This window comes from Salvelinus fontinalis, chromosome 42 (genome assembly GCF_029448725.1).
Source record: "Salvelinus fontinalis isolate EN_2023a chromosome 42, ASM2944872v1, whole genome shotgun sequence".
Taxonomy (NCBI): domain Eukaryota; kingdom Metazoa; phylum Chordata; class Actinopteri; order Salmoniformes; family Salmonidae; genus Salvelinus; species Salvelinus fontinalis.
The window spans coordinates 1,207,868-1,229,974 of record NC_074706.1 but is presented as its reverse complement, the minus strand read 5'-3'; the positions used below and the strand labels follow the sequence as shown (position 1 = coordinate 1,229,974).

The window sequence follows — 22,107 nt, the reverse complement described above, 5'->3', positions numbered from 1 at the left end:
TCTACCCACACACTCACTAGACTCTACCCACACACTCACTAGACTCTACCCACACACTCACTAGACTCTACCCACACACTCACTAGACTCTACCCACACACTCACTAGACTCTACCCACACACTCACTAGACTCTACCCACACACTCACTAGACTCTACCCACACACTCACTAGACTCTACCCACACACTCACTAGACTCTACCCACACACTCACTAGACTCTACCCACACACTCACTAGACTCTACCCACACACTCACTAGACTCTACCCACACACTCACTAGACTCTACCCACACACTCACTAGACTCTACCCACACACTCACTAGACTCTACCCACACACTCACTAGACTCTACCCACACACTCACTAGACTCTACCCACACACTCACTAGACTCTACCCACACACTCACTAGACTCTACCCACACACTCACTAGACTCTACCCACACACTCACTAGACTCTACCCACACACTCACTAGACTCTACCCACACACTCACTAGACTCTACCCACACACTCACTAGACTCTACCCACACACTCACTAGACTCTACCCACACACTCACTAGACTCTACCCACACACTCACTAGACTCTACCCACACACTCACTAGACTCTACCCACACACTCACTAGACTCTACCCACACACTCACTAGACTCTACCCACACACTCACTAGACTCTACCCACACACTCACTAGACTCTACCCACACACTCACTAGACTCTACCCACACACTCACTAGACTCTACCCACACACTCACTAGACTCTACCCACACACTCACTAGACTCTACCCACACACTCACTAGACTCTACCCACACACTCACTAGACTCTACCCACACACTCACTAGACTCTACCCACACACTCACTAGACTCTACCCACACACTCACTAGACTCTACCCACACACTCACTAGACTCTACCCACACACTCACTAGACTCTACCCACACACTCACTAGACTCTACCCACACACTCACTAGACTCTACCCACACACTCACTAGACTCTACCCACACACTCACTAGACTCTACCCACACACTCACTAGACTCTACCCACACACTCACTAGACTCTACCCACACACTCACTAGACTCTACCCACACACTCACTAGACTCTACCCACACACTCACTAGACTCTACCCACACACTCACTAGACTCTACCCACACACTCACTAGACTCTACCCACACACTCACTAGACTCTACCCACACACTCACTAGACTCTACCCACACACTCACTAGACTCTACCCACACACTCACTAGACTCTACCCACACACTCACTAGACTCTACCCACACACTCACTAGACTCTACCCACACACTCACTAGACTCTACCCACACACTCACTAGACTCTACCCACACACTCACTAGACTCTACCCACACACTCACTAGACTCTACCCACACACTCACTAGACTCTACCCACACACTCACTAGACTCTACCCACACACTCACTAGACTCTACCCACACACTCACTAGACTCTACCCACACACTCACTAGACTCTACCCACACACTCACTAGACTCTACCCACACACTCACTAGACTCTACCCACACACTCACTAGACTCTACCCACACACTCACTAGACTCTACCCACACACTCACTAGACTCTACCCACACACTCACTAGACTCTACCCACACACTCACTAGACTCTACCCACACACTCACTAGACTCTACCCACACACTCACTAGACTCTACCCACACACTCACTAGACTCTACCCACACACTCACTAGACTCTACCCACACACTCACTAGACTCTACCCACACACTCACTAGACTCTACCCACACACTCACTAGACTCTACCCACACACTCACTAGACTCTACCCACACACTCACTAGACTCTACCCACACACTCACTAGACTCTACCCACACACTCACTAGACTCTACCCACACACTCACTAGACTCTACCCACACACTCACTAGACTCTACCCACACACTCACTAGACTCTACCCACACACTCACTAGACTCTACCCACACACTCACTAGACTCTACCCACACACTCACTAGACTCTACCCACACACTCACTAGACTCTACCCACACACTCACTAGACTCTACCCACACACTCACTAGACTCTACCCACACACTCACTAGACTCTACCCACACACTCACTAGACTCTACCCACACACTCACTAGACTCTACCCACACACTCACTAGACTCTACCCACACACTCACTAGACTCTACCCACACACTCACTAGACTCTACCCACACACTCACTAGACTCTACCCACACACTCACTAGACTCTACCCACACACTCACTAGACTCTACCCACACACTCACTAGACTCTACCCACACACTCACTAGACTCTACCCACACACTCACTAGACTCTACCCACACACTCACTAGACTCTACCCACACACTCACTAGACTCTACCCACACACTCACTAGACTCTACCCACACACTCACTAGACTCTACCCACACACTCACTAGACTCTACCCACACACTCACTAGACTCTACCCACACACTCACTAGACTCTACCCACACACTCACTAGACTCTACCCACACACTCACTAGACTCTACCCACACACTCACTAGACTCTACCCACACACTCACTAGACTCTACCCACACACTCACTAGACTCTACCCACACACTCACTAGACTCTACCCACACACTCACTAGACTCTACCCACACACTCACTAGACTCTACCCACACACTCACTAGACTCTACCCACACACTCACTAGACTCTACCCACACACTCACTAGACTCTACCCACACACTCACTAGACTCTACCCACACACTCACTAGACTCTACCCACACACTCACTAGACTCTACCCACACACTCACTAGACTCTACCCACACACTCACTAGACTCTACCCACACACTCACTAGACTCTACCCACACACTCACTAGACTCTACCCACACACTCACTAGACTCTACCCACACACTCACTAGACTCTACCCACACACTCACTAGACTCTACCCACACACTCACTAGACTCTACCCACACACTCACTAGACTCTACCCACACACTCACTAGACTCTACCCACACACTCACTAGACTCTACCCACACACTCACTAGACTCTACCCACACACTCACTAGACTCTACCCACACACTCACTAGACTCTACCCACACACTCACTAGACTCTACCCACACACTCACTAGACTCTACCCACACACTCACTAGACTCTACCCGCACACTCACTAGACTCTACCCGCACACTCACTAGACTCTACCCGCACACTCACTAGACTCTACCCGCACACTCACTAGACTCTACCCGCACACTCACTAGACTCTACCCGCACACTCACTAGACTCTACCCGCACACTCACTAGACTCTACCCGCACACTCACTAGACTCTACCCGCACACTCACTAGACTCTACCCGCACACTCACTAGACTCTACCCGCACACTCACTAGACTCTACCCGCACACTCACTAGACTCTACCCGCACACTCACTAGACTCTACCCGCACACTCACTAGACTCTACCCGCACACTCACTAGACTCTACCCGCACACTCACTAGACTCTACCCGCACACTCACTAGACTCTACCCGCACACTCACTAGACTCTACCCGCACACTCACTAGACTCTACCCGCACACTCACTAGACTCTACCCGCACACTCACTAGACTCTACCCGCACACTCACTAGACTCTACCCGCACACTCACTAGACTCTACCCGCACACTCACTAGACTCTACCCACACACTCACTAGACTCTACCCACACACTCACTAGACTCTACCCACACACTCACTAGACTCTACCCACACACTCACTAGACTCTACCCACACACTCACTAGACTCTACCCACACACTCACTAGACTCTACCCACACACTCACTAGACTCTACCCACACACTCACTAGACTCTACCCACACACTCACTAGACTCTACCCACACACTCACTAGACTCTACCCACACACTCACTAGACTCTACCCACACACTCACTAGACTCTACCCACACACTCACTAGACTCTACCCACACACTCACTAGACTCTACCCACACACTCACTAGACTCTACCCACACACTCACTAGACTCTACCCACACACTCACTAGACTCTACCCACACACTCACTAGACTCTACCCACACACTCACTAGACTCTACCCACACACTCACTAGACTCTACCCACACACTCACTAGACTCTACCCACACACTCACTAGACTCTACCCACACACTCACTAGACTCTACCCACACACTCACTAGACTCTACCCACACACTCACTAGACTCTACCCACACACTCACTAGACTCTACCCACACACTCACTAGACTCTACCCACACACTCACTAGACTCTACCCACACACTCACTAGACTCTACCCACACACTCACTAGACTCTACCCACACACTCACTAGACTCTACCCACACACTCACTAGACTCTACCCACACACTCACTAGACTCTACCCACACACTCACTAGACTCTACCCACACACTCACTAGACTCTACCCACACACTCACTAGACTCTACCCACACACTCACTAGACTCTACCCACACACTCACTAGACTCTACCCACACACTCACTAGACTCTACCCACACACTCACTAGACTCTACCCACACACTCACTAGACTCTACCCACACACTCACTAGACTCTACCCACACACTCACTAGACTCTACCCACACACTCACTAGACTCTACCCACACACTCACTAGACTCTACCCACACACTCACTAGACTCTACCCACACACTCACTAGACTCTACCCACACACTCACTAGACTCTACCCACACACTCACTAGACTCTACCCACACACTCACTAGACTCTACCCACACACTCACTAGACTCTACCCACACACTCACTAGACTCTACCCACACACTCACTAGACTCTACCCACACACTCACTAGACTCTACCCGCACACTCACTAGACTCTACCCGCACACTCACTAGACTCTACCCGCACACTCACTAGACTCTACCCGCACACTCACTAGACTCTACCCGCACACTCACTAGACTCTACCCGCACACTCACTAGACTCTACCCGCACACTCACTAGACTCTACCCGCACACTCACTAGACTCTACCCGCACACTCACTAGACTCTACCCGCACACTCACTAGACTCTACCCGCACACTCACTAGACTCTACCCACACACTCACTAGACTCTACCCACACACTCACTAGACTCTACCCACACACTCACTAGACTCTACCCACACACTCACTAGACTCTACCCACACACTCACTAGACTCTACCCACACACTCACTAGACTCTACCCACACACTCACTAGACTCTACCCACACACTCACTAGACTCTACCCACACACTCACTAGACTCTACCCACACACTCACTAGACTCTACCCACACACTCACTAGACTCTACCCACACACTCACTAGACTCTACCCACACACTCACTAGACTCTACCCACACACTCACTAGACTCTACCCACACACTCACTAGACTCTACCCACACACTCACTAGACTCTACCCACACACTCACTAGACTCTACCCACACACTCACTAGACTCTACCCACACACTCACTAGACTCTACCCACACACTCACTAGACTCTACCCACACACTCACTAGACTCTACCCACACACTCACTAGACTCTACCCACACACTCACTAGACTCTACCCACACACTCACTAGACTCTACCCACACACTCACTAGACTCTACCCACACACTCACTAGACTCTACCCACACACTCACTAGACTCTACCCACACACTCACTAGACTCTACCCACACACTCACTAGACTCTACCCACACACTCACTAGACTCTACCCACACACTCACTAGACTCTACCCACACACTCACTAGACTCTACCCACACACTCACTAGACTCTACCCACACACTCACTAGACTCTACCCACACACTCACTAGACTCTACCCACACACTCACTAGACTCTACCCACACACTCACTAGACTCTACCCACACACTCACTAGACTCTACCCACACACTCACTAGACTCTACCCACACACTCACTAGACTCTACCCACACACTCACTAGACTCTACCCACACACTCACTAGACTCTACCCACACACTCACTAGACTCTACCCACACACTCACTAGACTCTACCCACACACTCACTAGACTCTACCCACACACTCACTAGACTCTACCCACACACTCACTAGACTCTACCCACACACTCACTAGACTCTACCCACACACTCACTAGACTCTACCCACACACTCACTAGACTCTACCCACACACTCACTAGACTCTACCCGCACACTCACTAGACTCTACCCGCACACTCACTAGACTCTACCCACACACTCACTAGACTCTACCCGCACACTCACTAGACTCTACCCGCACACTCACTAGACTCTACCCGCACACTCACTAGACTCTACCCGCACACTCACTAGACTCTACCCGCACACTCACTAGACTCTACCCGCACACTCACTAGACTCTACCCGCACACTCACTAGACTCTACCCGCACACTCACTAGACTCTACCCGCACACTCACTAGACTCTACCCGCACACTCACTAGACTCTACCCGCACACTCACTAGACTCTACCCGCACACTCACTAGACTCTACCCGCACACTCACTAGACTCTACCCGCACACTCACTAGACTCTACCCGCACACTCACTAGACTCTACCCGCACACTCACTAGACTCTACCCGCACACTCACTAGACTCTACCCGCACACTCACTAGACTCTACCCGCACACTCACTAGACTCTACCCGCACACTCACTAGACTCTACCCACACACTCACTAGACTCTACCCGCACACTCACTAGACTCTACCCGCACACTCACTAGACTCTACCCGCACACTCACTAGACTCTACCCGCACACTCACTAGACTCTACCCGCACACTCACTAGACTCTACCCGCACACTCACTAGACTCTACCCGCACACTCACTAGACTCTACCCGCACACTCACTAGACTCTACCCGCACACTCACTAGACTCTACCCGCACACTCACTAGACTCTACCCGCACACTCACTAGACTCTACCCGCACACTCACTAGACTCTACCCGCACACTCACTAGACTCTACCCGCACACTCACTAGACTCTACCCGCACACTCACTAGACTCTACCCGCACACTCACTAGACTCTACCCGCACACTCACTAGACTCTACCCACACACTCACTAGACTCTACCCACACACTCACTAGACTCTACCCACACACTCACTAGACTCTACCCACACACTCACTAGACTCTACCCACACACTCACTAGACTCTACCCACACACTCACTAGACTCTACCCACACACTCACTAGACTCTACCCACACACTCACTAGACTCTACCCACACACTCACTAGACTCTACCCACACACTCACTAGACTCTACCCACACACTCACTAGACTCTACCCACACACTCACTAGACTCTACCCACACACTCACTAGACTCTACCCACACACTCACTAGACTCTACCCACACACTCACTAGACTCTACCCACACACTCACTAGACTCTACCCACACACACACTAGACTCTACCCACACACTCACTAGACTCTACCCACACACTCACTAGACTCTACCCACACACTCACTAGACTCTACCCACACACTCACTAGACTCTACCCACACACTCACTAGACTCTACCCACACACTCACTAGACTCTACCCACACACTCACTAGACTCTACCCACACACTCACTAGACTCTACCCACACACTCACTAGACTCTACCCACACACTCACTAGACTCTACCCACACACTCACTAGACTCTACCCACACACTCACTAGACTCTACCCACACACTCACTAGACTCTACCCACACACTCACTAGACTCTACCCACACACTCACTAGACTCTACCCACACACTCACTAGACTCTACCCACACACTCACTAGACTCTACCCACACACTCACTAGACTCTACCCACACACTCACTAGACTCTACCCACACACTCACTAGACTCTACCCACACACTCACTAGACTCTACCCACACACTCACTAGACTCTACCCACACACTCACTAGACTCTACCCACACACTCACTAGACTCTACCCACACACTCACTAGACTCTACCCACACACTCACTAGACTCTACCCACACACTCACTAGACTCTACCCACACACTCACTAGACTCTACCCACACACTCACTAGACTCTACCCACACACTCACTAGACTCTACCCACACACTCACTAGACTCTACCCACACACTCACTAGACTCTACCCACACACTCACTAGACTCTACCCACACACTCACTAGACTCTACCCACACACTCACTAGACTCTACCCACACACTCACTAGACTCTACCCACACACTCACTAGACTCTACCCACACACTCACTAGACTCTACCCACACACTCACTAGACTCTACCCACACACTCACTAGACTCTACCCACACACTCACTAGACTCTACCCACACACTCACTAGACTCTACCCACACACTCACTAGACTCTACCCACACACTCACTAGACTCTACCCACACACTCACTAGACTCTACCCACACACTCACTAGACTCTACCCACACACTCACTAGACTCTACCCACACACTCACTAGACTCTACCCACACACTCACTAGACTCTACCCACACACTCACTAGACTCTACCCACACACTCACTAGACTCTACCCACACACTCACTAGACTCTACCCACACACTCACTAGACTCTACCCACACACTCACTAGACTCTACCCACACACTCACTAGACTCTACCCACACACTCACTAGACTCTACCCACACACTCACTAGACTCTACCCACACACTCACTAGACTCTACCCACACACTCACTAGACTCTACCCACACACTCACTAGACTCTACCCACACACTCACTAGACTCTACCCACACACTCACTAGACTCTACCCACACACTCACTAGACTCTACCCACACACTCACTAGACTCTACCCACACACTCACTAGACTCTACCCGCACACTCACTAGACTCTACCCGCACACTCACTAGACTCTACCCGCACACTCACTAGACTCTACCCGCACACTCACTAGACTCTACCCGCACACTCACTAGACTCTACCCGCACACTCACTAGACTCTACCCGCACACTCACTAGACTCTACCCGCACACTCACTAGACTCTACCCGCACACTCACTAGACTCTACCCGCACACTCACTAGACTCTACCCGCACACTCACTAGACTCTACCCGCACACTCACTAGACTCTACCCGCACACTCACTAGACTCTACCCGCACACTCACTAGACTCTACCCGCACACTCACTAGACTCTACCCGCACACTCACTAGACTCTACCCACACACTCACTAGACTCTACCCACACACTCACTAGACTCTACCCACACACTCACTAGACTCTACCCACACACTCACTAGACTCTACCCACACACTCACTAGACTCTACCCACACACTCACTAGACTCTACCCACACACTCACTAGACTCTACCCACACACTCACTAGACTCTACCCACACACTCACTAGACTCTACCCACACACTCACTAGACTCTACCCACACACTCACTAGACTCTACCCACACACTCACTAGACTCTACCCACACACTCACTAGACTCTACCCACACACTCACTAGACTCTACCCACACACTCACTAGACTCTACCCACACACTCACTAGACTCTACCCACACACTCACTAGACTCTACCCACACACTCACTAGACTCTACCCACACACTCACTAGACTCTACCCACACACTCACTAGACTCTACCCACACACTCACTAGACTCTACCCACACACTCACTAGACTCTACCCACACACTCACTAGACTCTACCCACACACTCACTAGACTCTACCCACACACTCACTAGACTCTACCCACACACTCACTAGACTCTACCCACACACTCACTAGACTCTACCCACACACTCACTAGACTCTACCCACACACTCACTAGACTCTACCCACACACTCACTAGACTCTACCCACACACTCACTAGACTCTACCCACACACTCACTAGACTCTACCCACACACTCACTAGACTCTACCCACACACTCACTAGACTCTACCCACACACTCACTAGACTCTACCCACACACTCACTAGACTCTACCCACACACTCACTAGACTCTACCCACACACTCACTAGACTCTACCCACACACTCACTAGACTCTACCCACACACTCACTAGACTCTACCCACACACTCACTAGACTCTACCCACACACTCACTAGACTCTACCCACACACTCACTAGACTCTACCCACACACTCACTAGACTCTACCCACACACTCACTAGACTCTACCCACACACTCACTAGACTCTACCCACACACTCACTAGACTCTACCCACACACTCACTAGACTCTACCCACACACTCACTAGACTCTACCCACACACTCACTAGACTCTACCCACACACTCACTAGACTCTACCCACACACTCACTAGACTCTACCCACACACTCACTAGACTCTACCCACACACTCACTAGACTCTACCCACACACTCACTAGACTCTACCCACACACTCACTAGACTCTACCCACACACTCACTAGACTCTACCCACACACTCACTAGACTCTACCCACACACTCACTAGACTCTACCCACACACTCACTAGACTCTACCCACACACTCACTAGACTCTACCCACACACTCACTAGACTCTACCCACACACTCACTAGACTCTACCCACACACTCACTAGACTCTACCCACACACTCACTAGACTCTACCCACACACTCACTAGACTCTACCCACACACTCACTAGACTCTACCCACACACTCACTAGACTCTACCCACACACTCACTAGACTCTACCCACACACTCACTAGACTCTACCCACACACTCACTAGACTCTACCCACACACACACTAGACTCTACCCACACACACACTAGACTCTACCCACACACTCACTAGACTCTACCCACACACTCACTAGACTCTACCCACACACTCACTAGACTCTACCCACACACTCACTAGACTCTACCCACACACTCACTAGACTCTACCCACACACTCACTAGACTCTACCCACACACTCACTAGACTCTACCCGCACACTCACTAGACTCTACCCGCACACTCACTAGACTCTACCCGCACACTCACTAGACTCTACCCGCACACTCACTAGACTCTACCCGCACACTCACTAGACTCTACCCGCACACTCACTAGACTCTACCCGCACACTCACTAGACTCTACCCGCACACTCACTAGACTCTACCCGCACACTCACTAGACTCTACCCGCACACTCACTAGACTCTACCCGCACACTCACTAGACTCTACCCGCACACTCACTAGACTCTACCCGCACACTCACTAGACTCTACCCGCACACTCACTAGACTCTACCCACACACTCACTAGACTCTACCCACACACTCACTAGACTCTACCCACACACTCACTAGACTCTACCCACACACTCACTAGACTCTACCCACACACTCACTAGACTCTACCCACACACTCACTAGACTCTACCCACACACTCACTAGACTCTACCCACACACTCACTAGACTCTACCCACACACTCACTAGACTCTACCCACACACTCACTAGACTCTACCCACACACTCACTAGACTCTACCCACACACTCACTAGACTCTACCCACACACTCACTAGACTCTACCCACACACTCACTAGACTCTACCCACACACTCACTAGACTCTACCCACACACTCACTAGACTCTACCCACACACTCACTAGACTCTACCCACACACTCACTAGACTCTACCCACACACTCACTAGACTCTACCCACACACTCACTAGACTCTACCCACACACTCACTAGACTCTACCCACACACTCACTAGACTCTACCCACACACTCACTAGACTCTACCCACACACTCACTAGACTCTACCCACACACTCACTAGACTCTACCCACACACTCACTAGACTCTACCCACACACTCACTAGACTCTACCCACACACTCACTAGACTCTACCCACACACTCACTAGACTCTACCCACACACTCACTAGACTCTACCCACACACTCACTAGACTCTACCCACACACTCACTAGACTCTACCCACACACTCACTAGACTCTACCCACACACTCACTAGACTCTACCCACACACTCACTAGACTCTACCCACACACTCACTAGACTCTACCCACACACTCACTAGACTCTACCCACACACTCACTAGACTCTACCCACACACTCACTAGACTCTACCCACACACTCACTAGACTCTACCCACACACTCACTAGACTCTACCCACACACTCACTAGACTCTACCCACACACTCACTAGACTCTACCCACACACTCACTAGACTCTACCCACACACTCACTAGACTCTACCCACACACTCACTAGACTCTACCCACACACTCACTAGACTCTACCCACACACTCACTAGACTCTACCCACACACTCACTAGACTCTACCCACACACTCACTAGACTCTACCCACACACTCACTAGACTCTACCCACACACTCACTAGACTCTACCCACACACTCACTAGACTCTACCCACACACTCACTAGACTCTACCCACACACTCACTAGACTCTACCCACACACTCACTAGACTCTACCCACACACTCACTAGACTCTACCCACACACTCACTAGACTCTACCCACACACTCACTAGACTCTACCCACACACTCACTAGACTCTACCCACACACTCACTAGACTCTACCCACACACTCACTAGACTCTACCCACACACTCACTAGACTCTACCCACACACTCACTAGACTCTACCCACACACTCACTAGACTCTACCCACACACTCACTAGACTCTACCCACACACTCACTAGACTCTACCCACACACTCACTAGACTCTACCCACACACTCACTAGACTCTACCCACACACTCACTAGACTCTACCCACACACTCACTAGACTCTACCCACACACTCACTAGACTCTACCCACACACTCACTAGACTCTACCCACACACTCACTAGACTCTACCCACACACTCACTAGACTCTACCCACACACTCACTAGACTCTACCCACACACTCACTAGACTCTACCCACACACTCACTAGACTCTACCCACACACTCACTAGACTCTACCCACACACTCACTAGACTCTACCCACACACTCACTAGACTCTACCCACACACTCACTAGACTCTACCCACACACTCACTAGACTCTACCCACACACTCACTAGACTCTACCCACACACTCACTAGACTCTACCCACACACTCACTAGACTCTACCCACACACTCACTAGACTCTACCCACACACTCACTAGACTCTACCCACACACTCACTAGACTCTACCCACACACTCACTAGACTCTACCCACACACTCACTAGACTCTAGCCACACACTCACTAGACTCTACCCACACACTCACTAGACTCTACCCACACACTCACTAGACTCTACCCACACACTCACTAGACTCTACCCACACACTCACTAGACTCTACCCACACACTCACTAGACTCTACCCACACACTCACTAGACTCTACCCACACACTCACTAGACTCTACCCACACACTCACTAGACTCTACCCACACACTCACTAGACTCTACCCACACACTCACTAGACTCTACCCACACACTCACTAGACTCTACCCACACACTCACTAGACTCTACCCACACACTCACTAGACTCTACCCACACACTCACTAGACTCTACCCACACACTCACTAGACTCTACCCACACACACACTAGACTCTACCCACACACTCACTAGACTCTACCCACACACTCACTAGACTCTACCCACACACTCACTAGACTCTACCCACACACTCACTAGACTCTACCCACACACTCACTAGACTCTACCCACACACTCACTAGACTCTACCCACACACTCACTAGACTCTACCCACACACTCACTAGACTCTACCCACACACTCACTAGACTCTACCCACACACTCACTAGACTCTACCCACACACTCACTAGACTCTACCCACACACTCACTAGACTCTACCCACACACTCACTAGACTCTACCCACACACTCACTAGACTCTACCCACACACTCACTAGACTCTACCCACACACTCACTAGACTCTACCCACACACTCACTAGACTCTACCCACACACTCACTAGACTCTACCCACACACTCACTAGACTCTACCCACACACTCACTAGACTCTACCCACACACTCACTAGACTCTACCCACACACTCACTAGACTCTACCCACACACTCACTAGACTCTACCCACACACTCACTAGACTCTACCCACACACTCACTAGACTCTACCCACACACTCACTAGACTCTACCCACACACTCACTAGACTCTACCCACACACTCACTAGACTCTACCCACACACTCACTAGACTCTACCCACACACTCACTAGACTCTACCCCCACACTCACTAGACTCTACCCCCACACTCACTAGACTCTACCCCCACACTCACTAGACTCTACCCACACACTCACTAGACTCTACCCACACACTCACTAGACTCTACCCACACACTCACTAGACTCTACCCACACACTCACTAGACTCTACCCACACACTCACTAGACTCTACCCACACACTCACTAGACTCTACCCACACACTCACTAGACTCTACCCACACACTCACTAGACTCTACCCACACACTCACTAGACTCTACCCACACACTCACTAGACTCTACCCACACACTCACTAGACTCTACCCACACACTCACTAGACTCTACCCACACACTCACTAGACTCTACCCACACACTCACTAGACTCTACCCACACACTCACTAGACTCTACCCACACACTCACTAGACTCTACCACACACTCACTAGACTCTACCCACACACTCACTAGACTCTACCCACACACTCACTAGACTCTACCCACACACTCACTAGACTCTACCCACACACTCACTAGACTCTACCCACACACTCACTAGACTCTACCCACACACTCACTAGACTCTACCCACACACTCACTAGACTCTACCCACACACTCACTAGACTCTAGCCACACACTCACTAGACTCTACCCACACACTCACTAGACTCTAGCCACACACTCACTAGACTCTACCCACACACTCACTAGACTCTACCCACACACTCACTAGACTCTACCCACGCACTCACTAGACTCTACCCACGCACTCACTAGACTCTACCCACGCACTCACTAGACTCTACCCACGCACTCACTAGACTCTACCCACGCACTCACTAGACTCTACCCACGCACTCACTAGACTCTACCCACGCACTCACTAGACTCTACCCACACACTCACTAGACTCTACCCACACACACACTAGACTCTACCCACACACACACTAGACTCTACCCACACACACACTAGACTCTACCCACACACTCACTAGACTCTACCCACACACTCACTAGACTCTACCCACACACTCACTAGACTCTACCCACACACTCACTAGACTCTACCCACACACTCACTAGACTCTACCCACACACTCACTAGACTCTACCCACACACTCACTAGACTCTACCCACACACTCACTAGACTCTACCCACACACTCACTAGACTCTACCCACACACTCACTAGACTCTACCCACACACTCACTAGACTCTACCCACACACTCACTAGACTCTACCCACACACTCACTAGACTCTACCCACACACTCACTAGACTCTACCCACACACTCACTAGACTCTACCCACACACTCACTAGACTCTACCCACACACTCACTAGACTCTACCCACACACTCACTAGACTCTACCCACACACTCACTAGACTCTACCCACACACTCACTAGACTCTACCCACACACTCACTAGACTCTACCCACACACTCACTAGACTCTACCCACACACTCACTAGACTCTACCCACACACTCACTAGACTCTACCCACACACTCACTAGACTCTACCCACACACTCACTAGACTCTACCCACACACTCACTAGACTCTACCCACACACTCACTAGACTCTACCCACACACTCACTAGACTCTACCCACACACTCACTAGACTCTACCCACACACTCACTAGACTCTACCCACACACTCACTAGACTCTACCCACACACTCACTAGACTCTACCCACACACTCACTAGACTCTACCCACACACTCACTAGACTCTACCCACACACTCACTAGACTGTACCCACACACTCACTAGACTCTACCCACACACTCACTAGACTCTACCCACACACTCACTAGACTCTACCCACACACTCACTAGACTCTACCCACACACTCACTAGACTCTACCCACACACTCACTAGACTCTACCCACACACTCACTAGACTCTACCCACACACTCACTAGACTCTACCCACACACTCACTAGACTCTACCCCCACTCTCACTAGACTCTACCCCCACACTCACTAGACTCTACCCCCTCACTCACTAGACTCTACCCACACACTCACTAGACTCTACCCACACACTCACTAGACTCTACCCACACACTCACTAGACTCTACCCACACACTCACTAGACTCTACCCACACACTCACTAGACTCTACCCGTACACTCACTAGACTCTACCCACACACTCACTAGACTCTACCCACACACTCACTAGACTCTACCCACAGTCTCACAAATACTACAATGATATTCCAACACACACACACACAAAACACACACACGCATATTGACGCCTAGATGCCTGTGTGGTCTTGTACAGCTAACCTTGTGGAGACACACAATTCAGTCCAATTCTAAATCCTATTTTCCCTAACCCCTACTCTTACCCTAAACCAAACCCTAACCCCAGCTCCTAACCCTTCATTTAATTCTAACCCTAACACTATTTCTAACCTTAACCCTAAACCCCTTACTACTAGCATTTGACCTCTTGGGGACTAACAAAATGTCCCCAGTTGGTAAACACGCACACACACACACGCACACACGCACACACACACACACGCACACGCACACGCACACACATACACGCACACAGACATTGACACTCTTCACATGCACTGCTGCTAGAGTAGAGTAAAATAGAGAAAACCATCGTGTTCGTGAGAGTCTCACCTTTCCAGAGATTGGTTTGTACAGATGTTTTTTATTGAGACAGCTGCATTTCAGGATGTCTCATGGTCTGGAAAACACCACTGCAGCTCGGCCACCTTCCCATGCAAGAAAAACGGATATCTCAGCTTAAATTGACTGATTGTGTTGGAGATGTTTTTATTACATTACTTAGATTGACGCACAGGTGTGTCAATGGACTCTTAAGGATTTAAGGATGGAATGGAGCTAAGCACAGGCAAAATCCTAGCGGAAAACCTGTTTTCCACCAGACATTGGCAAATGGAATCACCTTTCAGCAAGACAATAACCTAAAACACAATGCAAACTGACACTGGAGTTCCTAACCAGGAAGGCAGTGAATGTCCGAGTTTTGAAAGTTTTGATTTAAATCTGCTTGAAAATGTTTGGCAGGACCTAAAAATGGTTGTCTACCAAAGATCAGCAATGAAATTTGACAGAGCTTGAATAATTTTTTCTAAGAATAATGGACAAATGTTGCACTATCCAGGTGTGGAAAGCTCTTTATAAAATTACCCAAAAGACAAAGGGTAATGGTTGAATACTTACGCAGATGTTCGAAGAAATGTTAGTATTTTATGTAATTTATTGTAAAAAAAATACTATTTAATTCAATATTAATCCCACTTTGTAACAAAACTACATTTGAAAAAGTCAAGCTGTGTGATATTTTCCATATTAACTCAATTACCTCAACTACATACCTCGTACCCCTGCACATTGACTCGGCATTGGTACTCATATATAGACTTGTTACTTTTTATTTTTGTGTTACAATTTTTTCAATTTTTTTTACACATTTTCTATTAATTTCTGAATTACTTAATTACTTTAACTTTGCATTGTTGGGAAAGGACCCGTAACTAAGCATTTCATGGTAAAGTCTGCACCTGTTGTATTCGGCGCATGTGACAAATCAAAATGTTTATTAATTATTTTCTGTCTTGTTTACCCTGTAGTTACTGGCACTCACAGCAGCCTGATAATGGCCGCGATGACCCAAAAAATGGGGAGGAGGACTGTGTTGAGCTGAACACAGAAACATGGCGTCCTGCAAAGGCATGGAATGACCAGTCATGTTTAGACAATCGTCACTGGATCTGTGAGAAAGTGGTTTAACATCACCATGACAACAGAGGAGGCTGGTGGGAGGACGCGTACACATACTGCACCTACAGTGAACACAACTTCATTCTCTCTCTCTAAGACACACACATACAGCACCTACAGTGAACACAACTTCATTCTCTCTCTCTCTAAGACACACACACATACAGCACCTACAGTGAACACAACTTCATTCTCTCTCTCTAAGACACACACACATACAGCACCTACAGTGAACACAACTTCATTCTCTCTCTCTAAGACACACCAACACACTGTAGGAAGTGTACTGAGGGGCAAAACAACCTGATAATGGTTGTGAACCAGGAGAAACTGTAACTAGGACTGTGCTGATGTTAATATTGGGTTTTCTGAGCCTGTATATAAATATTCTGACATATCATTTACCTCTCAACATAACTGGGTTTGTGAAGAGTTATGCAGCATCTCATTATATAATAGTGCTACAGTGCTAATGCATCTCTCTCTAGTTAAACAGTGTGTAGACATACTGTCATCTGTAAAATGATTGTATTCATTGTTTTAAATAGAAACATGTTATGTGATTTGCCATTGGCTTGTGCTTTTTTCATAATCAATTATTAGTATAAATCTCTTTAGTAAAAGATCAGGCTCAGAAAAGAAAGGCTCAGTAAGAAAGGAACCTAGCAATTTACCAGCTTCCTGATTGAATGTGATTGGATTGTTAAAACAATGTGACTTGCAGTTGGACACAGACGGTCGGCAGAACAGTACTGAGAGGATATACACTGTACGCAGGCACACACACACAGACGCACACACACACACACACAGACACACACACACACAGACACACACTGCACGCAGGCACACACAGACACAGACACAGACACAAGTGTGAAGTTCCCCTTTTCTGATAAAGATGCAGACAGATGTCCCACACACACCTCTGAATAACTCTTCACACTGATGTCACACACAGCTTAGATACAATTAAAGAGACCCTATATGTCCATCGCTGGCATAGAGAAAGTAAGATACATAATGTGAACTCCATTTCAAGGCTGGAGAAGCCACAAACAGAACAGTCAAAGTGATAGGATGAAAGACTACTCTCCTCAGACACCTGTTGTCAAGCAGCTATCATGTTATATCACTGTGTTTTGAATATCCTGTCATGTTTAACTTCCTGAGTGAAGGTTAGAAAGGTAATCATACAGTAGATATTACCATTAGGAGTCAGTTAGAAAGGTAATCATACAGTAGATATTACCATTAGGAGTCAGTTAGAAAGGTAATCATACAGTAGATATTACCATTAGGAGTCAGTTAGAAAGGTAATCCTACAGTAGATATTACCATTAGGAGTTAGTTAGAAAGGTAATCATACAGTAGATATTACCATTAGGAGTTAGTTAGAAAGGTAATCATACAGTAGATATTACCATTAGGAGTCAGTTAGAAAGGTAATCATACAGTAGATATTACCATTAGGAGTCAGTTAGAAAGGTAATCATACTGTAGATATTACCATTAGGAGTTAGTTAGAAAGGTAATCATACAGTAGATATTACCATTAGGAGTCAGTTAGAAAGGTAATCATACAGTAGATATTACCATTAGGAGTCAGTTAGAAAGGTAATCATACAGTAGATATTACCATTAGGAGTCAGTTAGAAAGGTAATCATACAGTAGATATTACCATTAGGAGTCAGTTAGAAAGGTAATCATACAGTAGATATTACCATTAGGAGTCAGTTAGAAAGGTAATCATACAGTAGATATTACCATTAGGAGTCAGTTAGAAAGGTAATCGTACAGTAGATATTACCATTAGGAGTCAGTTAGAAAGGTAATCATACAGTAGATATTACCATTAGGAGTCAGTTAGAAAGGTAATCATACAGTAGATATTACCATTAGGAGTCAGTTAGAAAGGTAATCATACAGTAGATATTACCATTAGGAGTCAGTTAGAAAGGTAATCATACAGTAGATATTACCATTAGGAGTCAGTTAGAAAGGTAATCATACAGTAGATATTACCATTATAGTCAGTTAGAAAGGTAATCATACAGTAGATATTACCATTAGGAGTCAGTTAGAAAGGTAATCATACAGTAGATATTACCATTAGGAGTCAGTTAGAAAGGTAATCATACAGTAGATATTACCATTAGGAGTTAGTTAGAAAGGTAATCATACAGTAGATATTACCATTAGGAGTCAGTTAGAAAGGTAATCATACAGTAGATATTACCTGTTACGTTCTGACCTTAGTTCCTTTTTTATGTCTTTATTTTAGTTTGGTCAGGGCGTGAGTTGGGGTGGGCATTCTATGTTGTTTTTCTATGTTTTGTTCTGTGTGTTAGATTTCTATGTGTTTGGCCTGGTATGGTTTTCAATCAGAGGCAGCTGTATATCGTTGTCTCTGATTGAGAGCCATACTTAGGTAGCCTGTGTTCCCACCTGTGTTTGTGAGTGGTTATTTTCCGTTTCAGTGTTTGCACCATACGTGACTGTGTCGGTTTTCATTTATTCTCTTGTTCTTTTGTATTTTGTTTCATTCTCAATTAAACAGTATTAAGGTTGCATTTTGGTCCTCCTCTTCTTCCACCAACGAAAGACGTTACATTACAGTTAGGAGTCAGTTAGAAAGGTAATCATAAGTAAGTTAAAATCATTTATATTACAATAACAGGTCAGACAGACTGAATTAGTTCATTCATTGATTGGTGTAATCATTGATATTCGGTACGGTTGGTTAAGATGGCCGACTACATCAACAAATAGGTGATTGAATTAAAAGATGTTAATGAAGACAACCAGAACAGAGGAACAAGGAGCGTGAAGACTGAGACCCATCTCTCAGGTACAAAGAATTATCTTTTTCTCCCTCTCACACGGACACAGATGCAGACAGGTATGAGCGCACAAACCGAACGCACACGTATGCTGACACGTGCACACACACTAATATCACATCATAGAAAACAGTATTCTGTGTGGTTCAGTTGGTACGTAGCTTCGGGTTCAAAACCTGCGGGGTCACAAACACTAAAATGCATCAATTCAATGTCTTTTTTTAGTTTAGTTATTGGAACTACGTGGAACAATTTAAATATGATTAATTGAATATAGCCTTTTAAAAACAACAACACAATGGACACCACACCACTGTTTTGGTAAACATCTGAGGGGCTGTAAAATGTTTACCACTCTCAACTTAGGAGACAGAGCTACAGTATGTATGCAAGGACTGATCCTCCACGAGTTAACTATTTGAGGCTACACAGTGTTTGTTTACAATTCCATGGTAGAACAAGCTTATATTTTGGGTCCTGATGGGGTTAGAAAGTTAAACTAATCTCATGAGGCATTTACAGAATAAGCTACATACAAGAATCAATAGGGAAATATTATCAATTTAAAAGTAAAAAATTAAATGTGATATGGCAATCGCAGATAGACCCTTTAAATCATGCTCTTGCTATATTGTGTAATTTCTTCATACAGTTGCTTCCTGTTTATCAGATCTGAGGTGACCACAAGCTTGAGCAAACTGTTGCTGCCAACCCTCAATGGGGGAAAACCATCGTTGCAATGGAAATGTTTGGCTCTCAGAATTCTAATCACAATCATTAGTGATGTAGGATGATTGTGTGTGTCTGTGCCTGTTCCTCTCCAGATAGAAGACTAAGACTCTACAGGATGGCTGCTGTGTGTTTAGGAGTGCTGTGTGTTCTACAAGTCATTCTCAACATCTCCCTGAGACTGGCTTTCTGTGAGTGAGGCTGTGTCCCAAATGACACTCCATTAGTGCACTGGTTAAACATAGTGCACTAATATAGGGGATAGGGTGCCATTTGGGAATCTAGTGTGTCATT

At 47.6% G+C, this 22,107-nt stretch overlaps 1 protein-coding gene across 2 annotated transcripts in view; it reads left to right on the top strand.

Annotated features, from left to right (window-relative positions):
- The window catches only part of LOC129841308 (C-type lectin domain family 4 member E-like), a 46,356-nt gene extending 25,544 nt beyond the window's left edge, over window positions 1–20,812 (top strand). For both annotated transcript variants that reach the window (XM_055909518.1, XM_055909517.1), the window contains one exon: window positions 18,090–20,812. In XM_055909518.1, coding sequence (XP_055765493.1) covers window positions 18,090–18,249 — 160 coding nt within the window. In that variant the 3' untranslated portion in view covers window positions 18,250–20,812. The remainder of the gene's footprint in view (window positions 1–18,089) is intronic.
- The last annotated feature ends 1,295 nt before the right edge of the window (window positions 20,813–22,107 follow it).